The sequence below is a fragment of the Macaca fascicularis genome, chromosome 1 (assembly GCF_037993035.2).
Source record: "Macaca fascicularis isolate 582-1 chromosome 1, T2T-MFA8v1.1".
NCBI classification, from domain to species: domain Eukaryota; kingdom Metazoa; phylum Chordata; class Mammalia; order Primates; family Cercopithecidae; genus Macaca; species Macaca fascicularis.
In genome coordinates, this window is record NC_088375.1 from 100,448,403 (window position 1) to 100,475,534 (window position 27,132).

General features: G+C 40.4%; 1 protein-coding gene and 1 long non-coding RNA gene across 5 annotated transcripts in view; one reads left to right on the forward strand and one right to left on the reverse strand.

Annotated features, from left to right (window-relative positions):
• The first annotated feature begins 9,071 nt into the window (after positions 1-9,071).
• Positions 9,072-27,132, forward strand: part of CD84 (CD84 molecule) — a 34,665-nt gene continuing 16,604 nt past the window's right edge. For 3 of the 4 annotated variants that reach the window (XR_006700619.3, XM_005541244.5, XM_005541245.4), the window contains exons 1-2: positions 9,072-9,157; positions 22,231-22,572. Coding sequence is in view for 3 of the 4 variants with exons in the window: in XM_005541244.5 (XP_005541301.3) it covers positions 9,112-9,157; positions 22,231-22,572 (388 nt within the window). In the remaining variant the exon portion in view is untranslated. The remainder of the gene's footprint in view (positions 9,158-22,230; positions 22,573-27,132) is intronic. The other variant, XM_074039278.1, reaches the window with a different exon arrangement.
• LOC107130612 (uncharacterized) overlaps positions 16,837-27,132 on the reverse strand; it is a 149,219-nt gene continuing 138,923 nt past the window's right edge. The window contains exons 2-3 of the long non-coding RNA XR_001492925.4: positions 17,287-17,467; positions 16,837-17,024 (exon numbers count right to left, since the gene is read on the reverse strand). This is a non-coding gene — a long non-coding RNA (uncharacterized lncRNA). The remainder of the gene's footprint in view (positions 17,025-17,286; positions 17,468-27,132) is intronic.

Genomic DNA, 27,132 nt, shown 5'->3' on the forward strand with positions numbered 1-27,132 from the left:
GCCTGAGCAGGTTTTTAATGCAGATGAATGTGCTCTATTCTGTGGGGGTGGGTGGGTGGATGGGGAAACACCACAAAGGACATGTATTAGTAAGGAAGAGAAGGTAGCACCAGGATTTAAGGCAGAAAGGGTTAGATAACTCTACTGTTTTGTGCAAATGCAGTTGAGTTTATGATCACAACTGCCCTTATCTTTAAATCTGCTAACCCTTGAGCCTTGAAGGGAAAATATAAACACCAGCAGCCAGTGTTTTGATTGTACCACAAGAAGGCCTGGACAACAAGAACACTTTTCCTGGATTGGTTTCATCAATACCTTGTGATTGAAGTCAGGAAATACCTTGCCAGTAAGGGACTGCCTTTTAAAGTTATTTTGATATTGGACAGTGCACCTGGCCACCCAGAGCCCCATGAGTTCAACAGCAAAGGCACTGAAATCATATACTTGTCCCCAAACATGTTTCTAATTCAGCCTCTAGAACAGGGAGTCATAAGGACCTTTAAGGCTCATTATACACATACTCTATGGAAAGGATTGTCAATGCCTTGGAAGAGAACCCCAGGAGAGGGCCATCATGAAAGTCTAGAAAGATTACACCATTAAAGATGCCATCATTGTTGTAGAAAAAGTGGTGAAAGCCATTAAGCCTGAGACAATAAACTCTGCTTGAGAAAACTGTGTCCAAATGTTGTGCATGACTTCACAGGATTTATGACAGAGCTAATCAAGGAAATTATAAAAGATATTGTGGATATGGCAAAAAAACAGAAGGTGGGGCAAAGGGTTTCAAGAAATAGATCTTGTCAAAATTCAAGAGCGACTAAACACCACACCAGAGGAATTAACGGAAGATGACTTGATGGAGAAGAATGCTTCTAAGCCAGGATCAAACAATGAGGAAGAAGACATAGAAGCAGCAGTGCCAGAAAACAAGCTGACATTAGACAGTCTGGCAGAAGGCTTCTGACTATTCGGGACTGCTTTTTAACTTCTTTTATGACATGGGCCCTTCTATGGTATGATACAGGCACTAAAACTAAAACAAATGGTAGAAGTAACAAGGGGCACCATACAGAAACATTTTTAGAGAAATGAACAAGCAAAAAAGTCAGACAAAAATTGAATGTATTTCTGAAAAGTTACACTGACTGTGCCTGTCTCTTCCACCTTCTCGACCTCTATCTCTTCTTTCTCTGTCACCCCTGAGACAGCAAGACCAACTCCTCCTTATCCTCCTCCTCCTTAGCCTACTTAGCATGAAGATGATGAGGATAAAGACCTTTATGGGGGGGGCAGAGCAAGATGGCCGAATAGGAACAGCTCCAGTCTCCAACTCCCAGCGCGAGCGACACAGAAGACCGGTGATTTCTGCATTTTCAACTGAGGTACTGGGTTCATCTCACTAGGGAGTGCCGGACAATCGGTGCTGGTCAGCTGCTGCAGCCCGACCAGCGAGTGCTGAAGCAGGGCGAGGCATCGCCTCACCTGGGAAGCGCAAGGGGGAAGGGAATCCCTTTTCCTAGCCAGGGGAACTGAGACACACAACACCTGGAAAATCAGGTAACTCCCACCCCAATACTGCGCTTTAAGGAAACGGGCACACCAGGAGATTATATCCCACACCTGGCCGGGAGGGTCCCAAGCCCACTGAACCTCCCTCATTGCTAGCACAGCAGTCTGTGATCTACCGGCAAGGCAGCAGCGAGGCTGGGGGAGGGGCGCCCACCATTGCTGAGGCTTAAGTAGGTAAACAAAGCCGCTGGGAAGCTCAAACTGGGTGGAGCTCACAGCAGCTCAAGGAAACCTGCCTGTCTCTGTAGACTCCACCTCTGGGGACAGGGCACAGTAAACAATAACAAACGTAGCAGAAACCTCTGCTGACGCAAATGACTCTGTCTGACAGCTTTAAAGAGAACAGTGGATCTCCCAACACGGAGGTTGAGATCTGAGAAGGGACAGACTGCCTGCTCAAGTGGGTCCCTGACCCCTGAGTGGCCTAACTGGGAGACATCTCCCACTAGGGGCAGTCTGACACCCCACACCTCACAGGGTGGAGTACACCCCTGAGAGGAAGCTTCCAAAGCAAGAATCAGACAGGTACACTCGCTGTTCAGAAATATTCTATCTTCTGCAGCCTCTGCTGCTGATACCCAGGCAAACAGGGTCTGGAGTGGACCTCAAGCAATCTCCAACAGACCTACAGCTGAGGGTCCTGACTGGTAGAAGGAAAACTATCAAACAGGAAGGACACCTACACCAAAACCCCATCAGTACGTCACCATCATCAAAGACCAGAGGCAGATAAAACCACAAAGATGGGGAAAAAGCAGGGCAGAAAAGCTGGAAATTCAAAAAATGAGAGCACATCTCCCCCGGCAAAGGAGCGCAGCTCATCGCCAGCAATGGATCAAAGCTGGATGGAGAATGACTTTGACGAGATGAGAAAAGAAGGCTTCAGTCCATCAAACTTCTTAGAGCTAAAGGAGGAATTACATACCCAGCGCAAAGAAACTAAAAATCTTGAAAAAAAAGTGGAAGAATTGATGGCTAGAGTAATTAATGCAGAGAAGGTCATAAACGAAATGACAGAGATGACAACCATGACACGAGAAATACGTGACATATGCACAAGCTTCAGTAACCGACTCGATCAACTGGAAGAAAGAGTATCAGCGCTTGAGGATCAAATGAATGAAATGAAGCGAGAAGAGAAACAAAAAGAAAAAAGAAGAAAAAGAAATGAACAAAGCCTGCAAGAAGTATGGGATTATGTAAAAAGACCAAATCTACGTCTGACTGGGGTGCCTGAAAGTGAGGGGGAAAATGGAACCAAGTTGGAAAACACTCTTCAGGATATCATCCAGGAGAACTTCCCCAACCTAGTAGGGCAGGCCAACATTCAAATCCAGGAAATACAGAGAACGCCACAAAGATACTCCTCGAGAAGAGCAACTCCAAGACACATAATTGCCAGATTCACCAAAGTTGAAATGAAGGAAAAAATCTTAAGGGCAGCCAGAGAGAAAGGTCGGGTTACCCACAAAGGGAAGCCCATCAGACTAACAGCAGATCTCTCGGCAGAAACTCTACAAGCCAGAAGAGAGTGGGGGCCAATATTCAACATTCTTAAAGAAAAGAATTTTAAACCCAGAATTTCATATCCAGCCAAACTAAGTTTCATAAGTGAAGGAGAAATAAAATCCTTTACAGATAAGCAAATGCTTAGAGATTTTGTCACCACTAGGCCTGCCTTACAAGAGACCCTGAAGGAAGCACTCAACATGGAAAGGAACAACCGGTACCAGCTATTGCAAAAACATGCCAAAATGTAAAGACCATCAAGGCTAGGAAGAAACTGCATCAACTAACGAGCAAAATAACCTGTTAATATGATAATGGCAGGATCAAGTTCACACATAACAATATTAACCTTAAATGTAAATGGAGTAAATGCTCCAATTAAAAGACACAGACTGGCAAACTGGATAAAGAGTCAAGACCCATCAGTCTGCTGTATTCAGGAGACCCATCTCACATGCAGAGACATACATAGGCTCAAAATAAAGGGATGGAGGAAGATTTACCAAGCAAATGGAGAACAAAAAAAGCAGGGGTTGCAATACTAGTCTCTGATAAAACAGACTTTAAACCATCAAAGATCAAAAGAGACAAAGAAGGCCATTACATAATGGTAAAGGGATCTATTCAACAAAAAGAGCTAACTATCCGAAATATATATGCACCCAATACAGGAGCACCCAGATTCATCAAGCAAGTCCTTAGAGACTTACAAAGAGACTTAGACTCCCATACAATAATAATGGGAGACTTCAACACTCCACTGTCAACATTAGACAGATCAACGAGACAGAAAGTTAACAAGGATATCCAGCAATTGAACTCATCTCTGCAGCAAGCAGACCTAATAGACATCTATAGAACTCTCCACCCCAAATCAACAGAATACGCATTCTTCTCAGCACCACATCGCACTTATTCCAAAATTGACCACATAATTGGAAGTAAAGCACTCCTCAGCAAATGTAAAAGAACAGAAATTATAGCAAACTGTCTCTCAGACCACAGTGCAATCAAACTAGAACTCAGGACTAAGAAACTCAATCAAAACCGCTCAACTACATGGAAACTGAACAACCTGCTCCTGAATGACTACAGGGTACATAACGAAATGAAGGCAGAAATAAAGATGTTCTTTGAAACCAATGAGAACAAAGATACAACATACCAGAATCTCTGGGACACATTTAAAGCAGTGTGTAGAGGGAAATTTATAGCACTAAATGCCCACAAGAGAAAGCAGGAAAGATCTAAAATTGACACTCTAACATTGCAATTAAAAGAACTAGAGAAGCAAGAGCAAACACATTCGAAAGCTAGCAGAAGGCAAGAAATAACTAAGATCAGAGCAGAACTGAAGGAGATAGAGACACAAAAAACCCTCCAAAAAATCAATGAATCCAGGAGTTGGTTTTTTGAAAAGATCAACAAAATTGACAGACCGCTAGCAAGACTAATAAAGAAGAAAAGAGAGAAGAATCAAATTGACGCAATAAAAAATGATAAAGAGGATATCACCACCGACCCCACAGAAATACAAACTACCATCAGAGAATACTATAAACACCTCTATGCAAATAAACTGGAAAATCTAGAAGAAATGGATAATTTCCTGGACACTTACACTCTTCCAAGACTAAACCAGGAAGAAGTTGAATCCCTGAATAGACTAATAGCAGGTTCTGAAATTGAGGCAATAATTAATAGCCTACCAACCAAAAAAAGTCCAGGACCAGATGGATTCACAGCTGAATTCTATCAGAGGTACAAGGAGGAGCTGGTACCATTCCTTCTGAAACTATTCCAATCAATAGAAAAAGAGGGAATCCTCCCTAACTCATTTTATGAGGCCAACATCATCCTGATACCAAAGCCTGGCAGAGACACAACAAAAAAAGAGAATTTTAGACCAATATCCCTGATGAACATCGATGCAAAAATCCTCAATAAAATACTGGCAAACCGGATTCAGCAACACATCAAAAAGCTTATCCACCATGATCAAGTGGGCTTCATCCCTGGGATGCAAGGCTGGTTCAACATTCGCAAATCAATAAACATAATCCAGCATATAAACAGAACCAAAGACAAGAACCACATGATTATCTCAATAGATGCAGAAAAGGCTTTTGACAAAATTCAACAGCCCTTCATGCTAAAAACGCTCAATAAATTCGGTACTGATGGAACGTACCTCAAAATAATAAGAGCTATTTATGACAAACCCACAGCCAATATCATACTGAATGGGCAAAAACTGGAAAAATTCCCTTTGAAAACTGGCACAAGACAGGGATGCCCTCTCTCACCACTCCTATTCAACATAGTGTTGGAAGTTCTGGCTAGGGCAATTAGGCAAGAGAAAGAAATCAAGGGTATTCAGTTAGGAAAAGAAGAAGTCAAATTGTTGCTCTTTGCAGATGACATGATTGTATATTTAGAAAACCCCATTGTCTCAGCCCAAAATCTCCTTAAGCTGATAAGCAACTTCAGCAAAGTCTCAGGATACAAAATTAATGTGCAAAAATCACAAGCATTCTTATACACCAGTAACCGACAAACAGAGAGCCAAATCATGAATGAACTTCCATTCACAATTGCTTCAAAGAGAATAAAATACCTAGGAATCCAACTTACAAGGGATGTAAAGGACCTCTTCAAGGTGAACTACAAACCACTGCTCAGTGAAATAAAAGAGGACAGAAACAAATGGAAGAACATACCATGCTCATGGATAGGAAGAATCAATATCATGAAAATGGCCACACTGCCCAAGGTAATTTATAGATTCAATGCCATCCCCATCAAGCTACCAATGAGTTTCTTCACAGAATTGGAAAAAACTGCTTTAAAGTTCATATGGAACCAAAAAAGAGCCCGCATCTCCAAGACAATCCTAAGTCAAAGAACAAAGCTGGAGGCATCACGCTACCTGACTTCAAACTATACTACAAGGCTACAGTAACCAAAACAGCATGGTACTGGTACCAAAACAGAGATATAGACCAATGGAACAGAACAGAGTCCTCAGAAATAATACCACACATCTACAGCCATCTTTGACAAACCTGAGAGAAACAAGAAATGAGGAAAGGATTCCCTATTTAATAAATGGTGCTGGGAAAATTGGCTAGCCATAAGTAGAAAGCTGAAACTGGATCCTTTCCTTACTCCTTATACGAAAATTAATTCAAGATGGATTAGAGACTTAAATGTTAGACCTAATACCATAAAAATCCTAGAGGAAAACCTAGGTAGTACCATTCAGGACATAGGCATGGGCAAAGACTTCATGTCTAAAACACCAAAAGCAACGGCAGCAAAAGCCAAAATTGACAAATGGGACCTAATTAAACTAAAGAGCTTCTGCACAGCAAAAGAAGTTACCATCAGAGTGAACAGGCAACCTACAGAATGGGAGAAATTTTTGCAATCTACTCATCTGACAAAGGGCTAATATCCAGAACCTACAAAGAACTCAAACAAATTTACAAGAAAAAAACAAACAACCCCATCAAAAAGTGGGCAAAGGATATGAACAGACATTTCTCAAAAGAAGACATTCATACAGCCAACAGACACATGAAAAAATACTCAGCATCACTGGCCATCAGAGAAATGCAAATCAAAACCACAATGAGATACCATCTCACACCAGTTAGAATGGCGATCATTCAAAAGTCAGGAAACAACAGGTGCTGGAGAGGATGTGGAGAAATAGGAACACTTTTACACTGTTGGTGGGATTGTAAACTAGTTCAACCATTATGGAAAACAGTATGGCGATTCCTCAAGGATCTAGAACTATAAATACCATATGACCCAGCCATCCCATTACTGGGTATATACCCAAAGGATTATAAATCATGCTGCTATAAAGACACATGCACTCGTATGTTTATTGCAGCACTATTCACAATAGCAAAGACTTGGAATCAACCCAAATGTCCATCAGTGACAGACTGGATTAAGACAGTGTGGCACATATACACCATGGAATACTATGCTGCCATCAAAAAGGATGAGTTTGTGTCCTTTGTAGGGACATGGATGCAGCTGGAAACCATCATTCTTAGCAAACTATCACAAGAACAGAAAACCAAACACCGCATGTTCTCACTCATAGGTGGGAACTGAACAATGAGATCACTTGGACTCAGGAAGGGGAACATCACACACCGGGGCCTATCATGGGGAGGGGGGGAGCGGGGAGGGATTGCATTGGGAGTTATACCTGATGTAAATGACGAGTTGATGAGTGCTGACGAGTTGATGGCTGCAGCACACCAACATGGCACAAGTATACATATGTAACAAACCTGCACGTTATGCACATGTACCCTAGAACTCAAAGTATAATAATTTTAAAAAAGACCTTTATGATCATCTAATTCCACTGAATGAACAGTAAACATATTTTGTCTTCATTATGATTTTCTTAATACCATTTTATTTTCTCTAGCTTACTTTCCTGCAAGAATATGGTAAATAATACATATGACACATAGAATATGTGTTAATCAACTGTGTTGTTGGCAAGGCTTCCAGTCAACAGTAGGCTATTAGTAGTTGAGTTTAGGGATGTCAAAAGTTATGCATGGACTTTCGACTGTTTGAGGGGACAGCACTCCAAACCCTTGCATTGTTTAAGGGTCAACTATATGCAGTATTATGTAAGTATATATGGGAAATGATCACCAGGATTATTTAATGAGTGACTCTATAGGCCCAGGTTACCTAGGAATGAGCTAGCTGGCACGAGGACTCATCTCAGTCAAAAAAAAAGCTGTACACATCCTCCAGGTCTCAGGGGTAGTGTCCCCAGCCTTCCCATTACTCCCCAAAACAGCTGGGTCAAACTGCTTAGCTTCTGGGCACAAATATTCATTTCTATCACCATTCCCAGACAACCTCTCCCATACACACATTACACAATCACTCGTATTCTTGTTAACCAGGATGAAGACCCTCTACAAGAAACAGTCCTGTTACATCTAGCTCAACTCCACCTAAGCATGCCTCTGCACCTGCTGTCTCTCATGCCCAGGAGCCACAGTCTTTGCCAAGTGACACTTGCTGGCTTCTACCTCAGTTCACTAATTCACTGTGTGATATAGGGAAAAGTCACTTCCTCTCCTTCTGAGCCAGTTTCTCCATCTGCAAAATAGATTCAATAGTCTAAAAATCTCTTTCAACTTTAATTTTTATCAAACACTTTTTGTGACCCTAATAAGGTGTGATCATAATCATAATGTTTCATGATGATATCATGGAATTATACATAATTATATATATAGTTATACTATATTATGTATTAATGTATTATATAATTACATATTATGGTACCATATATAATTATTTTTATTAATATAATACTTAATATTGATTATATTAAATAATATGACATGTTGATTATATACATAATCATATATTTGTGATCATTTTACATAACTATAATTATATAATTTTAATTGCTACAATTTTTTAATCTCCTATCATACGTCAAATCATTTTTCCTCTTCCATATCCCCCACCACCATTCACCTAATAATAGTAATTCATTCTTCGAGCCTGTCTCAGGTTGGTTGTCAGTTTCTTCAGGAAGCCTACTCCAACTTTTCTTAGCCTGAGTTAGATGCCCCTATTCCTCTCATAGTTCCCTGTATTTTTCCTGTTGCAACACTTATTACGTTATGTTGGAATTGCTTGTTTAGTTGTTGATTACTCCAAAAAAGAGTATAAACTCCATGAAAGGAGGGTGATCGATTGCTTTGTTGCTCTGTATATTGCCAACACCCAGAAGAGTGCCTGGCACATAGTAGGCACACAATAAATATTTGTTTAATAAATAATTAATGCTAGGCACTTTAAATTGGAAAAAACTAGCACGGTAATACAAAGACCAATGTTAACTAAATCAGTTAACTTGTACTTCCTTTCTTAAACGTCATGATAAAAAGGAGGAAGAAAAGTAAAACTGACTCTGCTAGAACAGTGCCGTGCTTTTCCGCAGAAGGTTAGACCCTGAGAGAGATGGCTCAGCACCACCTATGGATCTTGCTCCTTTGCCTGCAAACCTGTAAGTTCTGACCCTTGCTGATCCCCTCCTGGTTTTCCATAAAGTTTTAAAAATTGCCCTTAAGGAAGATATTGAACTGTCTTTTTGATCTGTATTTAACAGAACATCCTGGCTCTCAGTATCCACTGTACTCAACAGGATCCAACTGGCTGGGGAGAGACTTAAAATTCAAACCTAAGTGTTTTTCAGCTTTCAAGTTTATATTTCTGAGTTTTATCTAGTTTTGGAGATCTCAGTTTTCAAAGGTCTGAGGCAAAACCTTCTCAGAGGAATCAGCACTTGGTAAACCCACCCACAAAGCCTGGCAAAAGAAAGATCATCTAAAAGCTCAAATGACTTACAAGTAGTCTCTTCTTAGCACTCAACTGTGATGGTGTTTGAGGGAGAAAATGTCTTTCCTAATTATAGTTGATTGTTCTATCAGGTTAGAGTGATGGATGACTCATCATTATCATTGTTGAGCTTCATCTCTATAAACTCCCTTTATTTTCAAAACACAGTTAGAGCTATTACTCTGCTTTTATCCTCAAGAAAGTCTAAAATAAATGAGGAAGAGATTATTATCCCATTTTTTACAAATAGTCTCAAAAAAGAATTGGAGAACTTGAATTTAAAACCCTATTTTTCTCATTTATGGCATAAGAGTAAACTAAAAGAACAACATGAATATTGATTGTTATTGGTACAAAGGAAATTATAACAACACTGTTGTGGGAGTGCTGTGTCATTGTACATATTATCTCATTAAATACAAACAACTGCTCTGTCTAACAGAAATTTACTATGTTTGGAACTTCTAAATCTACTTCTAGTATCTCTTGCCAGTCCTGAAAATGCACTAGCAAAATTCTGGCGTGAGTTAGAACCCTGGGGACCTAGTACATTAGGATTTTCTGAAAAAGGTAAAATCAACGCACCGTGATCTCTCTGGTTCCCTTGGCCATTTCAAGCTATGGCTCCTTTAATTTGAACTTCATGGAGATTGTAATCACTAGTCAGACCAAATTTTTGGAGCCTCTGAAATGCAAGTAGGTGAGGAAAAGTTGGTACTAGGGATGTCCTTAATCTTCCAGAGAGAGATTAGACAAGGTAGCATTTGATACCACTTAATTTGCAAAACATTCTATGATGTTTATGTCTACATTTTCATGTTATCCATATGAAAACAATTGAGATGGGAAAGATAGATGTTATTAATCCCATTATGCAAGAAAAATAATAAACTAAGATTTAGGAGTTAAAAAATTCACCTGGAATTTCACTACCTAAATTGGTAGAGCTGGAAATATACGTTGGTTTTTCTAATCCCAAGGTTAATCCCAATCCCATTGGACCTTCTTTCAGCTTCACCTGACCTCTTCACTCATTGCTTTCAAATTCTTGATGCTCTTCAAAAGGTTAACACCTGCTAAAATAAAAGGTAGCTCTAGGATACACTGCTTTCATCTACCGAAACTGAAATAAAGTTGTCAAATCAGCTAGTAGTGAATTGCTTATGAGTTTTGTGACCTAGAGGAAGTTATATTCCTCCTCTGACTCTTGTTTCAGCTTCAAAATGGGGAGGGTATTAATACAGTAGAATTGTTTTGAGAATCAAAATGATGATAATGCATGTATAACACTTGGCATAGTACCTAAATATATTAAATGCTTAACAGATATTAGCTAATGCTGCTGTTTTTCACACTCGCTTTTCATGCATTATTAGGAAGAGCCATGGCTTTACCACACAGAGATCCTGGGCAGGACTCCTCTGTCAGGGAATTGTCCAAGGAACATAAACAGGAGAAAAGGTGGTGGGAGTTTGAGCTTAGGTGTTGGTTTATCGGGGTTCTGGAAAAGGAAACTAGGAGTGAGATACTCATTTCATCAAGGATCCATGAAAGGGGAATGGGAGCTTGTTTTATAAAAGTAAAGCCATTGAGTACTTTTTACATACTGTCCACCTTTACTGAATTATCTGTTTGCCTCTTAAGGATTATTCTGAAAACTTTTCTGAGCATAAAAATATACCTTGAATTCCTCCTGCTGCTGTTACTGGTAGAGGTAGTCCCTTACATTCAGTATTGGCCTTAGGAGTCTACACTTTATGCATTTCCCTGGAATGCAGAGCAGTTGAAGAGGCTGAGAAGCAGTGGAGAGATGCAGGGAGAAATCCCCATTTCCCCTCAGAAATCACCGACATAAGGAAAGTCTGAGTGTGCAAACTTATGACTGTTCCATGTTGGAAAAGTTTTCTCTGAGTCAAAATTCACAGTCTTATGCTCTGATGTCAACTTTCTGATCATGACTTTGGAAACACCATGACTCTGACTGTCTCTCCACATACCCTAGGAGACACTCCCACTCTGAGGGTAGGAGATGGAGGAGTCCACCAGTTTTAATCCTTGCCCATCCACTCTACATATTCTGTCTCACACTCTTAAGTCTTCCTTTTCTCTACCCCATTCCTATTTCTATTTCTTCAACTCCCTGTCTTGTCTCCCATCAGTAATAGTAATAAATAACCATTTATGGAGCAATCACTGCATATTTGGCATTACTCTAAGTAGTCTACAGTTATTATTTTGTTTAATCCTTACAACACACTATGAGATAGGTACTGTTTATGTGTGCATATACAGATGAAAGCATTGATACACAGAGAGTCAAAGGTCATTTAACCAAAGAGTGAAAGAAGTAGAATTTAAACTTCAGAGTCGTTAGACTTAACCTCTGAGTCATGCTGCCTCCACCCACTTTGATGCTGAAGTGGAGTAAATTATCTCCCCACTATTAATATTTGGGAATATGGCAGCAAAGAGTGATGATTTATTTAGTTCTGTCAAGACAGGATTATTTGGATAGAAACTGTGCCTTTCTCTATACTCACCCATAGAGGAGGAAGGAGCTGCTGGCAGGTCCTTGCCAATAACAGAAGTTTAGGCAGGGCAGTGAGGCAGAATACCCAAGCAAATAACCATCTCCAGACATGTTTCAAATACCATTCACTTTAATATTATTCAAATGTGATTTGAATTAGTTTCTTTAAACAAATGAAAGTCCAATATCAACATGATGTTGATTTCCTATTGGATGTTGAACATGGTCATGGACATTTCAGCAGTTGAGACTTAAAATTCCAAGAAATGAGTGGACCCCCTGTGGGTAACTGCACCCCAACCATCATCCTGGGTCTCAGAGACAGGAAGCATACCTGTGGAAGTATGCTGACAAAACAACCTGCCACTGATCTGAAGTCCTTGCATCGTGGAGTCTTCAAGATAAGGACAAGACCTCTGTATTAGAATGAGATGTAAGCAGACAACTACCATAGACATTCAGAAAGGGCTCAAAAGCAGAAATCCAGTTATAGAAATGGAAATATATTATATATGGGTAAAACTGGTTATCAAATACCCAGCTTCCAAACAGAGGGTGGGAAGCTGTTCCCCCTGTAATAACTCAGGCCTTCAGTGGAAGGTAGTGGAGGCCTACCTTGTCAACTCCAACTGCTGAAGCAGTCCTGGAGATCAATATGGAGTCCAACAAGGCAGCCGGAGCACCTTCACAACAGGAGCCTGATGGTCAGTGCCAAGCCATTCAGGCTACTGAAGTATTCCTAAATCAAACCTTTCTTGTGTTGGACCTTAGGAGAGGGATGGACCTGTAAGTTTGGAGATCACTGGGCTCATCTATGTGAAACTTGGAAGGAGGTATGAGCAATCATTTGGGGGCTGATATAGGTGAAGCTGACTAGGTACTCGTGTTTCCTTTGTTATACTCAATGTTCAAGTACCCACTAATAGAGGGCAGCAATGTTAGAACAGTGGATGAGCCCTGATCTCATGTCTGTTTTGAGATTGTGTGTGTGTGTGTGTCTGTGTGTGTGTGTCTGTGTATCTGTGTATGTGTGTGTGTGTGTGTTTTGAAGGAACCAATTCAAGTAAACCTAAATCCCAATAAAGGTGATATAAAGTAAAACTCCTAGGGGAAAACCACGTACTATTGCATGGGGGTAGTAGGTTCCTTTTTCTTAAAACCTCATGATCAAGGACTTTCCGTTGCTTTGGAGAATGACACAAAATTTCTGGCTGCCCAGCCCTGTGCTTCCTCTTTCCCTCTACATCCCTTCACTCAATGTGAACAGTTATAATGGACTGTCTTCTGGGTACCACATGCTAAAGCTACCTCTGGTCACTCTCCCAGACCTACAATACTCAGCAATATTCCACCCCCACTTTTTGACTCTAGGAAGCAGTGGGTGGAGAAGAGAGGGAAGTTTAGCTAGTGCCACAAAAAAAAGGACAAGAAATGTTTATCTGGAGGATCCTAAGAAAGTAAGGGGGTAGAAGTGTCTGTTAAGCAACAGTACAGTCTTCCCCATTTCCATTCTTATTAATAGCTACTTGCTGACTTTAACATCTCCCCAATACCCTAACTCTAATATTTCCCTTCATAGTTGTCTGAGGTGTTATTTTAGTCTCTTTGAAGATATTTATTTGTTTTACATAGCAAACACCTCTAGTGCCAAGCATACGCCAGGCACTATTCTAAGAGGTCTACAAATATCAACTCATTTAACCCTCATAATATTTTTATGAGGTCAAATATTGTGCTACTATTACCTTCACTAATGTGCTAATATTACCTTCATTTTAAAGTTAGGGAAACTGAGGCACAGAGAGGTTACTGACTTTCTCTAGGGTTCATGGACAGTCCCTGAGAGAGCCAGGATTTTAGCCCAGGCAGCCTAGGTCTCAGTGACTAACTCATTGTGCCACACAGTTGACTCCACAAGGCAAGGCTCCCCTTGGAACCACTAGACTCTTCTCCATTAGTACACACACTTGAGAGCACTCTCGTGTCATTTAATCCTCATAATTCCTCAAAGTGGCAGGACAGCTCTGTTTTACTTCTTTTACCAACTAGAACCCTCGGACTTAGCAAGTAAGTGACATTCATGGTCATTTAGCTAGTCCACAACAGACCCTTGACTCAAATGTGTTTCCTAATCCCTGGTTCAGGACACTTTTACTAACTATGTTGTGGGTCCCCATTCTGTGGATCTAAAAAATTTTCTTCACAAACAATATAGAATATAGAAGGAAGTTGCAGTTAGCCATCTGCTGCTTGTTAATAATCAGTTTAAATACTTGACCTTTCACATCAAGACCCAGAGATCAGTAAAGAGTCCTCTCTTGCCCTCACTCTTTCTCTTGCTGAGATTTTTTGCCTTGTTTTTCTATTGTTGGAAAAGGATAATTGAGTCAGTTGCAAAAAAAGAAAAAAATTTTTAAGACAGAATCTTGCCCTGTCACCCAGGCTGGAGGGCAGTAGCACAATCATGGTTCATGGCAGCCTTGAGTTCCCAGACTCAAGTGATCCTCCTGTCTCAGCCTCCCAAGTAGCTGAGACTACAGGTATGCATTACCACATCTGACTATTTTTTTTAATTTTATTTTTCATAGAGATGGGATCTCATTGTGTTACCCAGGCTGGTATTCATTTTTTCAACAAACATTTAATAATCATCCACTAGTTATTGGAGGAACAGTAGTGATTGAAACAAACATTTGCATTCTTGATAATTGCATTATAGTAGCAGTGTATTGAGGGGATAGGTTGGGAGACGATCAATAAATATGCACAGGCAATGCTTTAGTGGTGATAACTACAATGAAGAGGATAGCAAGGCAAGGCAAGAGAAAATGATGGGATGGGGATTGCTATTTTAGGCACAGTGACCAGGAAAGCTCTTTCTAATGAGGTGATGTTGGGACAGAGACCTGAACAAAGTAGGGGGCTGCTGAAAAGAGTGTGGTAGGAAAAGAGGAGAACAATGGTGCAAAAGCTCTAAGGCAAAGTGCCCTTGGCCTGTTTACAGAACAGAGGGAGCTGATGTGGTTGGAGTAGGAGAGAAGTAGGGGCTGATCAGGCAGAGCCTAGTAGTGATGGTAAAGGTTATGAAAGAAGAATAGAGAGCTCCCCAAACTCCAAAGGTACACTGTGTTCATTTTTAATAGAATCTAAGGAGAACTATGGGGTTTTAGGTCTAAATGACTTCTCCATTGTTATCCGTATTTGACTTTGGATTCCACCCAACACTTCAGTAGGTTTTGCTTGCCCAGCCTTGAAGAATTTTCCTCTTACCAGTTAAAGGCCTCATACCCCATCCATCTTTATACTTCATATGGGTTTCTGATTCTTCCTTTGTTGTTGTTGTTGTTGTTGTTGTTTCAAATATTCTTCTTTTTCTCACGATCCCTGTTGTCTTCTTCTAGTCAGTGGCTTTGAGCTACCTAACCATGAAATGTACATTTGTAAAATCCATCCATACAACTAGGATCATCCAGGCAAACAGGGTTATCATCTTAGACACAGAAAGGTGTATTGCATTGGGAAGGGTGCCCCAGCCCAATCCAGGAGGGGAAGTCAACCTCCAGTGAGCAACCAGTCCTCAGTGCTCTCTTTCAACACTGGTCATCCTGTCCCCTGGGTCCTGGGCTCCCTCTCTGCCATAGCTACCTAAGAGTCACAGTGAACAGGTTTTTCCATCTAACCCTTCACCCCAGGGTTTCAGCCTTTTCTTGCCTTTGCTTCTCCTCTGGAGGTATGGCCTTTCTCCTACCTTTCCCATTTGTGTTCTGGCATAGGAAGGTCACAAAATTACACTGGAAAAGGTTGTAAATGTGGGTTACTGCTTCTTCACTGGGCTCCCAAGGGTACTTAGCAAACACTTGATCCCCTTCGTCAATCTCTTCTTGACTCCCTGTGGTGTTCCTTATAGTAACATTTCCTCCCAATTTTTACATTCACCAAAATAATAGCAACTACCATTTATATGTGCCAGGCATTTGTAATTGCATTTAATAATTATCCAAGAGAGACCAGCTAGGAGGTATACAGACTAAAGGTGCAGATTTTGAATCTAGGAATATTTGAACCTAGCTGTGTTATCTTGAGAAAATCATCTGAGGCACCTGAGGAAGAGTGAATTTCAATAATTTTCTCAAGATGACACAGCTAGGTTCAAATATTCCTAGATTCAAAGATGAGGATAATTATCCAGAGAGGCCATGGGCAGAAGCATCTAACCTAGAGCAGGCCCACTGGGGATATCTCTCTCTGTTCACCCTCCCTAGCACCTCCCCCACAACCCCCCGTCTCTTCTATTTTAAAACGAAAATAAATTAGTTTTACCTGACCCTCTAGCTACTGTCCTATCTCATCACCCTTCTTTCACTGTCAAGTTTTTCCTCCACACTTTACTACCTACTCTGTCAGTCCCCTAGACTCTGGCCTTCCATCGAGTTGTCTTACTTGCACTATATTCTCAAAGGCCATCAATAACCTCGTAACGGGCAAACCCAGGGCCATTTTCAGTCTTTATCCCATTGAACACTGAATCATTAGACATCAGTGGCAATCTCCTCCTTGAGACTCCTTCTCCTCTCTGTGATATCGTTCATTATTGGTGCCTCTCTTGCACTCGTACCGCTTGGTCTATTGTGTTTCTTTTGATGGTGCCTCTTCTATAAATGTGAGCACTCTTACAAGGCTCAGTCGCGGACTTCAGGCTTACTCTTCCTGAATGACCCTCCTCTCCTTCACCCACTCCATTTCTGTGGATGATTTCTAAACCTGTTGGATTTCAGTGTTACGGTAAGTACCAGAGACACTAAAATAAGAATGCCTTAAACAAGAAAGAAGTTTATTTCTTGCTCATGTAAAAAAGTCCGGAGTTGGCAGTTCACAGTCGGTAGAATAGTTCACAAGGTCGTTGGGGTTCTGACTTCTATCTTCCTGCTCTGCCATCCTCAGAATTTGGCTTCCTCCTCATGACACAGAATGTTTGTCTAAGATCCAGCTGTCATGGACTTCTGGCCTGCAAAAGCAAGGAAGAGATGAAAAGAGCAAATTTCCCTCATGTATGTATTTATTTATTGGTTTTTTTCTGAGACAGGGTCTCACTCTGTCACCCAGGCTGGAGTGCAGTGGTGTGGTCTTGGCTCACTGCAACCTTGATCCCCTCGGGCTCAGGTGATCCTCTCACCTCAGCCTCCTGGGCAGCTGGGACTACAGATGTGCACCATCATGCCCAGGTAATTTTTGTACTTTTTTGTAGAGACAGGGTTTTGCCATCTTACCCAGGCTGGTCTTGCACTCCTGGGTTCAAGCGATCCACCTGCCTCAGCCTCCCAAAGTGTTGGTATTGCAGATGTGAGCCACCACACCAGGTTCCCCACTCTTCTTAAAGACATAGAAGTCATATACAACACTTCCATTTTTATTCTGTTGGGCCGAACTTAGTCATATGACCAATGTTAGCTAGAAGAAAGCAGGAAAATATAGTCTTTACTCTGGGTGGCTCTATGCCCTGCTAAAATTTAACAATTCTATTACTAAGAATGAAGGAGGGAACATATATTGGAAAACAGCTAGCAGATTCTGCCACAATGCCCCAAATAATACTTTAAGTCCATTCTCTCTCCTTATCTTCCATCCTTCCAACAGCTTACTTACAGGGTCCACCGTCATCTGAAATTTAATATTTCTAAGATTAAACTTGTCCTTCCCCCTTTGACTTATTTCCATCATAAACTTTATGAGTTTTTCAATGACATAAAATAGAAACTCAAAATATATTGATGAACAATTGAATTCTAGCAGATGCCTCTTTATTTCTTGCCTTTCTCTGTGTTATCGTCAAATCCAGCCCTTCCTTTCCATTCCCGTTATCGTCCCCTGGTTCATGCCCAGCAGACTACAGTATTCCCTAAATGGCCTCTCTGATGCAGCCTCTCTTTCCTGTTTTCCTCCCCACACATTATTACTAGCTTACGATGACTAAAACATTATTTTAATCTTCACCCTCAAAAACCTTAATAGTTCCCCTCTGCCTCTGGTGGAGACCTCAAACTGAAGGCTGTCTCAAATCTAAGCCTAATTTGTATCTCCAGCTGTACCTCTGTCCACTCTGATATGCAAATTTATATTCATCCAACTAACATCACAGTTTCTGTTTCTAAACTTTTATTCAGGATCCAAGGACTTGAGACACTCTTCCTTTCCCTTTCCATCAAGTAGAATTCTATTCACCCTTCAAAATCCTCCTCAAATTCTACTTTCTTTGAGATGTTTTTCCTAACCACTACAGCTCAGCGATCCCTCCCTTCTTAGAATTCCTATCGTAACCACTGTTTCTACCATTCACTTGAATTTATTCTTTACTATCTCATATTGCAAAGCAGAATTGTGTGTGTGTGTGTGTGTGTGTGTGTGTGTGTGTGTGTGTGTGTGTGTGTATCTTATTTCCCTAACCAGGTATCAAATTCCCCCAAAAAGGCAGAGAATCTGTCTTTGCCATAGACTAGCATAGTGCATTTCATGGTAAGTCCTCAAGATGTTTTTGTGCCATAAGTTATCTCTGAAATTAGATTTTAGTAAGGTCATTTCCAGTGATAACATAATGTTAGAGTCCCCTTAGCACCTAGAAAAATAAATATTGGGATTGATTGATATGGACATTCTTTCTTTTAAATCTTAAAGTCTTCTAAGAGCAGAATAAAGTCTATCCAGGGTACCTAAAACTGTCCCCCCAGGCTTTACTTGAATTAGCCCTTAAAAATGGCTGTTGATATATGCTCCAGTATGGCCCTGGCATCACGAAGACCATCATAACGATGGCCTAGGGCAGGCCCAAAGGGCAGGTACCAATTGTTAAAGTGATGATAAAGAACATATGATGAATGTTAAGATATCATTATCAACTCCAGAAATAACTAACATTTATTTTGCCTTGATGATCAGCAAAGCATTTCTACTCATATTACATCATTTGCTATTCACCAAATAGGACAAATAGCATAGTTATTATTTTCATTCTATGGATGAAGAAACGTAGGCTCAGAAAGGTTTTGTGACCTGTAATCCTAGCATTTTGGGAGGCTGAGGTGGGCAGACCATTTGAGGTCAGGAGTTCAAGACCAGCCTGGCCAACATGGTGAAACCCTGTCTTTACTAAAATTACAAAAAGTAGCTGGCCATGATGGCATGCACCTATAATCCCAGCTACTCAGGTGGCTGAGGCAGGAGAACTGCCTGAACCCAGGAGGCGGAGGTTGCAGTGAGCCAAGATCATTCCACTATACTCCAGCCTGGGTGACAGTGAAAGAGTAAGACTTTGTCTCAAAAAAAATAAATAAATAAAAAAGAAAGGTTTTGTGACCTCGTTAAGGTTGTCCAGCTCATAAGTAGAAGTACTTACACCTATGCCTTCTGCCTCCCTATCTTTCCACTGCATGCAATGGTTTTGCAGTTGCCTCTCTCAAAGCACAGTTGGAGTGTTTGAAGGTGGCAGAATCTTCATCTTAAACATGTGCAACCCCTTTGCCTTTTCTAGCAAGCAAAGTATTCATGCCAACAACACCAGCAGCACAAATAACAGGTTCCCCCAGCTTTGCCTATCCACCACCCCCACTGCCTGATTGCTGTTTGATACCCCACCACCACTTCCTGAATGACTTGCTACAGGAGATGAGACATACTTTTAAAACTGCACCACACACCAACCACTGTGGCTGCTCAACGGCCCTAATATTAAGAAGGTCTCAGCCTTAATAATCTACCTACATACTTCCTGGCGTTTGGTGAGAGAACCCAGCAAAATTATGAGTCTGTGGAATCTATGTTCTGTCTATCTCCTCACACCTAATCTCAATCCATAGCGTAGTGTGGCAATTAAGCACTAGGGCCTGACTTCAAAAAAGACTTGAGACATGGGAGATCTGAGACCAGGACTGGCTAGATGATTTGCGAGGCCCAGTGCAAAATGAAAGTGGAGGGCCCCTTGTTTAAATATTATGTAGAATTTAAAGGTGGCAACGCAGCATTAAGTCCAGTTCAGGGTCCTTTTGAGCTCAGGGTTTTGTGCAACTGTATAGATCACATGCCCATTCCAGGACCATCCAGGGATTCAGGCTGGGACACTACAAACACCCCTCTCCTCGAACTCGTCAGTACAGAAAAACAGTTTATCTGGGAGAATTAGTGTTCTTGAATTTTAGCAAACTATGACTCTTACCACCAAAGGCAGCATTAGCCTCTTTCTGACCTGCCACCCCAATGGCTTATTTCTATTGCTTTTACCATTTAGCACTCATCGTGTTGTGTTATCTTTCACTTGTGTCCATATCTGTCTTATTTTCTGGGCTGTGAGCTCCTCAGGGCTGCAACAATGTCCTGTTTATCCCTGTGTCCCTAACACAGCATCTGACACATAATTAGCACTTAATAAATGTTTGCAGATAAGGGTTCCCAATTCCCCCTTCCTACTCTCACCCCACATACTCCCCACCCTGTTATATCTTCTGTACTTAGCCACCCCCCAACTAAATCCTCAGGCCTTGTCCTGGATACTGCTCCTACGGGAAAATCTCTGTTGGTCAGAAAGGAAAGAGGTTTACATCAGCTGTCCCTAAGACTCTTTCAGTGGTTGCTGAGCTAAAGAGCAAGGGTAGCCAAAGTGAGACAGCACCATCAGGTTAAGAAATCCCTTTGTTTTGTACCACTTTAAAGTGATGTGTATACTTTATGATCCTTATTCTTCCATATACCAAGCCTTGGATAAACTTTAGGGTCAGCCTGAACACACTTATGTGGAAAACTGATGTTGTGGTCATCAGAACCTACATGCAGCCAGTACACACCAGAACCGCCCAACTAGTTTTGTTTATGGTTAACACCCTTTCTGATTGGTCAGGGTCCATGTCATATTGGTTATTCAATACTTTGGATATCATCCATGCTTGCCCCAAACAGTATTTCTCACTAAAGAGCCCTCATTGAGAATTACAGGATAATGAAGAAGAGGAGGAGGAAGAGCAGAAAAATAATGTCTTAAAATTAGTTGTCTCTCATTTTACAAACTATATATTAAAACAGTTTATCTTCAAAAGTGATAGAGGAGAGAAAAGGGAGGAGGAAATAAGCTTTTCATCTTCCTATGTTACATTTTAAAAGCATTCATCCTTCAGCTTTCACTAGGAAATGTTCCCTGAATTCCCAGAGCAGATCAAGTCCCCTTGTTGGTCTCTCTCAAATCACCATAATACTTACATATTTTGTGCCTATCCATTTGTTTGTATGATTATCTGATCAACATTGGTATCTTCCTCTGACTGTAAGTCCCAAACAGCAAGAATTATGTCTGTTCTTCTCGCCATTGTATCCCCAGCTCCTTGTATCTTATTTAAAAGGGTAGATGTCCAAAAAACACTTATATTATGAATTAAATTAATAAATACCCACCATAGTATCTGGAACAAAACTGATCCTGAAAAAATACACGCATTCATTCACAAATGTATGAATGAATAAACAAAACTTGCTTACTTCAGAAGTTGTTCCAAGAGAGTCTAGGAAACACATGAATAAATTCTATCAATTAATTCCACAAATATTTATTAAGCCCCTTCTATGTGTCTGGCACTCTTCTAGAGACTAGGAATATGGAAGTAAACAGAAAAATATCCCCCAAAATCACCAACTTGGGGAATATTTTCTCCAGAAACTCCAAAGCACTCTCTTCCTGTATCTTCCAAGAAGAGAGACAAAACGGTTACTTGCTTTTTGCAGAGATCACAGGAAAATAAAAAGCAATGACCCAAGACTCCATCAGCCAAGATATTCCAGGTTCTTGTTCCAGCTCTTCCACCACTTGGCAATATGATCTTGGGAAAGAAATGCACCTAATATCTTAGACTACATTGAGGCTTATGGCCTTCACCTCTCAAATGCCTTCTAGCTTTCAGAGTCTGTAAGTCTAAGTAAAAATATTTTTAACAAAATGGATCTCTAATGAGAAACTTAGCTTTTGAATGAGAATGCTGTAGAAAATTTAGTTGTCATGACATATCAAATATACCTAGAGTAGAATGCACAAAAAAAAGAAAAAGAAAAAAAAGACATCCTCAAGAAACTGGGTGAACTGCATTTGTGGCAGCTCCTCAGGGAGCTCCAAGGCCAGAAAGATTAGGAATTGAAAAAAGTGCAACAGTCAGATGGCTACAGTTTTCTTTTTATGTTCTCAGGGCCAGAAGCAGCGGGAAAAGACTCAGAAATCATCACAGTGAATGGGATTCTGGGAGAGTCAGTCACTTTCCCCGTAAATATCCAAGAACCCCAGCAAGTTACAAACATTGCTTGGACTTCTAAAACATCTGTTGCTTATGTAACACCAGGAGACTCAGAAATGGCACCCAAAGTTGCTGTGACCCACAGAAATTATTATGAACGGATACATGCCTTAGGTCCGAAGTACGATCTGGTCATTAGCGATCTGAGGATGGAAGACGCAGGAGACTACAAAGCAGACATAAATACACAGGCTGAGCCCTACACCACCACCAAGCGCTACAACCTGCAAGTCTATCGTAAGTCATGGGAAGACGGAGGGCTTGTGTTTTATTTTTACTTTGCAAATTTGCTATCTGAAACACATCTACATTTCTGATAATTGGGTCCCCTAAATCTTTTTATATCTATAAACACTTATATATTAATACATCAATACTTCTAAGAGGATGCAGTCTTATTTCAGACCTGGATTTGCCAACTTCTAGCTATGTAATCTTCCATCTGTAGTTGGTCCCCTGGGCCTTGGTTTTCTTTTTTATATAATGCCAATGATCATACTACTCACTTCCCAGAGTTATCATGAGGATCAAGTGAGATAGTGTATGCAAAGTGCTTTAAAAAAAACTTTTTATTTTGAGTTAATGATAGATGCAAAGAAGGTACAAATAAATGTACAGGGAGGTTCTGTGTACCCTTCACCCTGTGTTAACACCTTGCATAACTATACCACAATATCAAAAACAGGAAATTGACATTAGCACAATCTATAGAGCTTATTTAGGTGTCACCACGTATGCATGCATTCATTTATGTTTGAGTATGTGTGTAGCTCAGTACAATTTAATCACATGGGTAGTTTTGTGTAACCACTACCATAATCAAGATTAACCATCACAAGATTCCCTTATGCTCTCCCTTTACAACCACACCTCCACCTTTCTCTTCCCCAATTCCTGAAAAACACTAATTTGTTCATATCTACAGCTATGTTATTTCACACACGTTATGTAGATGGAATCCTGAGGATATATCTTTTTGAAGTTGGGTATTTTTCACATAGTAATGTCACTGAGATTCATCCAAACTCTTGTGTGTATTAACAGTTTGTACCTTTTTATTGCCAGATAGTATTCCATGGTATGGGTGCACTAGGTTGTTTAACCATTCACCTCTTGAGGCACATTTTAGTTCTTTCCAGTTTGGGGATATTACAAATAAAGCTGCTGTGAATATGTATGTACACATTTCTGCATGAAATAAGTTTTTATTTATCTGGGATAAATGCTCAAAAATGTAATTGTATGATAAGTCCATTTACAGCTTTAAAATACACTGACAAACTATTTTCAACTTTCCATTCTCACCAGGAATGTATGAATGATCCAGTTTCTCTACATCCTTACTAGCATTTGGTATTATTATTTTTCATTTTGGCCATTCTGATGGGTGTGCAGTGATAACTCAATTTATTTTTAATTTGAATTTCTAGTAGTTGATGCAAAGTGCTTTTGAAAGGTAAAATATTATAACTATTTGTTATCATCATTATAATTGCCACAATTCACTGGGAGATGTGCATACTTTGTTTGCAAGCTACCCCAAGCGTGGTCTGTAAACTGGCAGTATCAGCATCAACTGGGAGCTTTTTGGAAATGCAAATGTTCAGGCCCTGCCCCTGACCTTTGTGAATGAATGAAGTCCAGGAATCTGTGTCTAATATTACCTCTGGATTATTCCAACCTGTGCCAAAGTTTGAGTAAGCACAGACCTAGTGCTGTCCCGTTCAGTATGGTAGCCTCTAGACCCATGCAGTTCTTGGGCATCTGAAATGTGGCGAGTCCAAATTGAGATGTGCTGTAAGTGTGAAATTCTTACCAGATCTTGAAATCTTAGCACCAAAAAAATATATAAAATATCTCAATAATTTTCTTTTTTTCTTCAATTTTTATTTTAAGTTCAGGGTATATGTGCAGGATGTCAAGGTTTGTTACATAAGCAAATGTGTGCCATGGTGGTTTGCTGCACAGATCATTCCATCATCTAGGTATTAAGAGCAACATCCATTAGCTAACCTTCCTGATCCTCTCTTTCCCCCAACCCCTCTCCAACAAGCCCCATTGTGTGTTGTTTCCTTCCATGTGTCCATGTGTTCTCATCATTCATCTCCCACTTGTAAGTGAGAACGTGTGGTGTTTGGTTTTCTGTTCCTGCATTAGTTTGCTGAGGGTAATGGCTTCCAAATCCACCCATGTCCCTGAAAAGGGCATGATCTTGTTCCTTTTTATGTCTGCATAGTATTCCATGGTGTATACGTACCACATTTTCTTTATCCAATCTATCATTGATGGGCATTTGGGTTGATTCCATGTCTTAGCTATGTGAATAGTGCTGTAATGAACATACATGTGCAAGTATCTTTATAATAGAATGATTTATATTCTTTGGGGTATATACCCAATAATGGGTTTGCTGCAACAAATGGTATTTCTGCCTCTAGGTTTCTGAGGAATCACCACACTGTCTTCCACAATGGATGAACTAATTTACACTCCCACCAACACTGCAAAAGCATTTCTTTTTCCCTGCAGCCTTGCCAGTTTCTGTTGTTTCTTGACTTTATTAATAATTGCCATTCTGACTGGCAGGAGATGGTATCTCATTGTGGTTTTGATTTGCATTTTTCTAATGAAAATGAGCTTTTTTTCACATGTTTGTTGGCTGCATGAATGTCTTCTTTTGAGAAGTGTCTGTTCATGGTTTTTGCCCAGTTTTTAATGGGGTCGTGGGTTTTGTTTTTTTTTTCTTGTTTTTTCCTTAAACATTTAAGTTCCTTGTGGACTCTGGATATTAGACCTTTGTCAGATGGATAGATTAGAAAAATTTTCTCCCATTCTGTAGGTTGTCTGTTACTCTGATGATAGTTTCTTTTGCTGTGCAGAAGCTCTTTAGTTCAGTCAGATCCCATTTGTCAATTTTTGCTTTTGTTGCAATTGCTTTTGATATTTTCATCATGAAATCTTTGCCCATGCCTATGTACTGAATGGTATTGCCCAGATTTTCTTCTAGGGTTTTTATACTTTGGGGTTTTACATTTAAGTCTTTTTTTTTTTTTTTTTTTTTGAGACAGAGTCTCGCTCTGCCGCCCAGGCTGGAGTGCAGTGGCCGGATCTCAGCTCACTGCAAGCTCCGCCCCCCGGGTTCCCGCCATTCTCCTGCCTCAGCCTCCCCAGTAGCTGGGACTACAGGCGCCCACCACCTCGCCCGGCTAGTTTTTTTTTTTGTATGTTTTTTTAGTAGAGACGGGGTTTCACCATGTTAGCCAGGATGGTCTCGATCTCCCGACCTCGTGATCCGCCCGTCTCGGCCTCCCAAAGTGCTGGGATTACAGGCTTGAGCCACCGCGCCCGGCCCTACATTTAAGTCTTTAATTCACCTTGAATTAATTTTTGTTTAAGGTACAAGGAAGTGATCCAGTTTCAATTTTCTGCATGTGGCTAGCCAGTTCTCCCCACACCATTTTTAAATAGGGAATCCTTTTCCCATTGTTTTTGTCAGGTTTGTTGAAAATCAGATAATTGCAGGTGTGTGGTCTCATTTTTGAGTTCTTTATTCTGTCCCATTGGTCTATGTGTCTGTTTTTGTACTAGTACCATGCTGTTTTGGTTACCTTGGCCTTGTAGTATAGTTTGAAGTTGCGTAGTGTGATGCCTCCAGTTTTGTTCTTTTTGCTTAGAACTGTCTTGGCTATTCAGGATCTTTTTTCATTCCATTTGAATTTTAAAGTAGTTTTTTCTAATTCTATGAAGAATGTCAATAGTAGTCTAATGAGAATAGCATTGAATCTATAAATTACTTTGGGCAGTATGACCATTTTCATGATATTGATTCTTCCTATCCATGAGCATGGAATGTGTTTCCACTTATTTGTGTCCTCTCTGATTTCTTTGAGCAGTGGTTTGTAGTTCCCATTGAAGAGGTCCTTCACTTTCCTTGTTAGCTGTATTCCTAGGCGTATTAATCTTTTTGTAGCAGTTGTGAATGGGAGTTCATTCATGATCTCTGCTTGCCTGTTGTTGGTGTATAGGAATGCTAGTGATTTTTGCCCATTGATTTTTGTATCCTTGAGGATTGCTAAAGTTGTTTATCAGCTTAAGAAGCTATTGGCCTGAGATGATGGGGTTTTCTAGATATAGGATCATGTCATCTGCAAACGGAGACAGTTTGACTTCCTCTCTCCCTATTTTAATATCCTTTATTTCTTTCTCTTGCCTGATTGCTTTTGCCAGAACTTTCAATACTATGTTGAATAGGAGTGATGAAAGAGGGCATTCTTGTCTTGTGCCAGTTTTCACAGGGAATGCTTCCTGCTTTTGCCCATTCAGTATGATATTGACGTGGGTTTGTCATACGTGGCTCTTATTATTTTGAGGTATGTTCCTTCAATATCTAAGTTATGGAGAGTGTTTAACATGAAGGGATGTTGAATTTTATTGAAGGCTATTTCTGCCTCTGTTGAGATAATCTGTGGGTTTTGTCTTCAGTACTATTTATGTGATGAATCACAGTTACTGATTTGGGTATGTTGAACCAACCTTACATCCTAGAGATGAAGTCAGCTTGATCATGGTGGATAAGCTTTATGATGTGCTGCTGGTTTTGGTTTGCCAGCATTTTACTGAGGATTTTTGCATCAGTGTTCATTAAGGATATTGGCCTGAGGTTTCCTTTTTTGGTCTTATCTCTACCAGGTTTGGTATCAGGATGAGTTAGGGAGGAGTGCCTCCTTTTCAATTTTTTGGAATAATTTTAGTAGAAATGATGCCAGCTCTTCTTTGTACCTCTGGTAGAACTCAGCT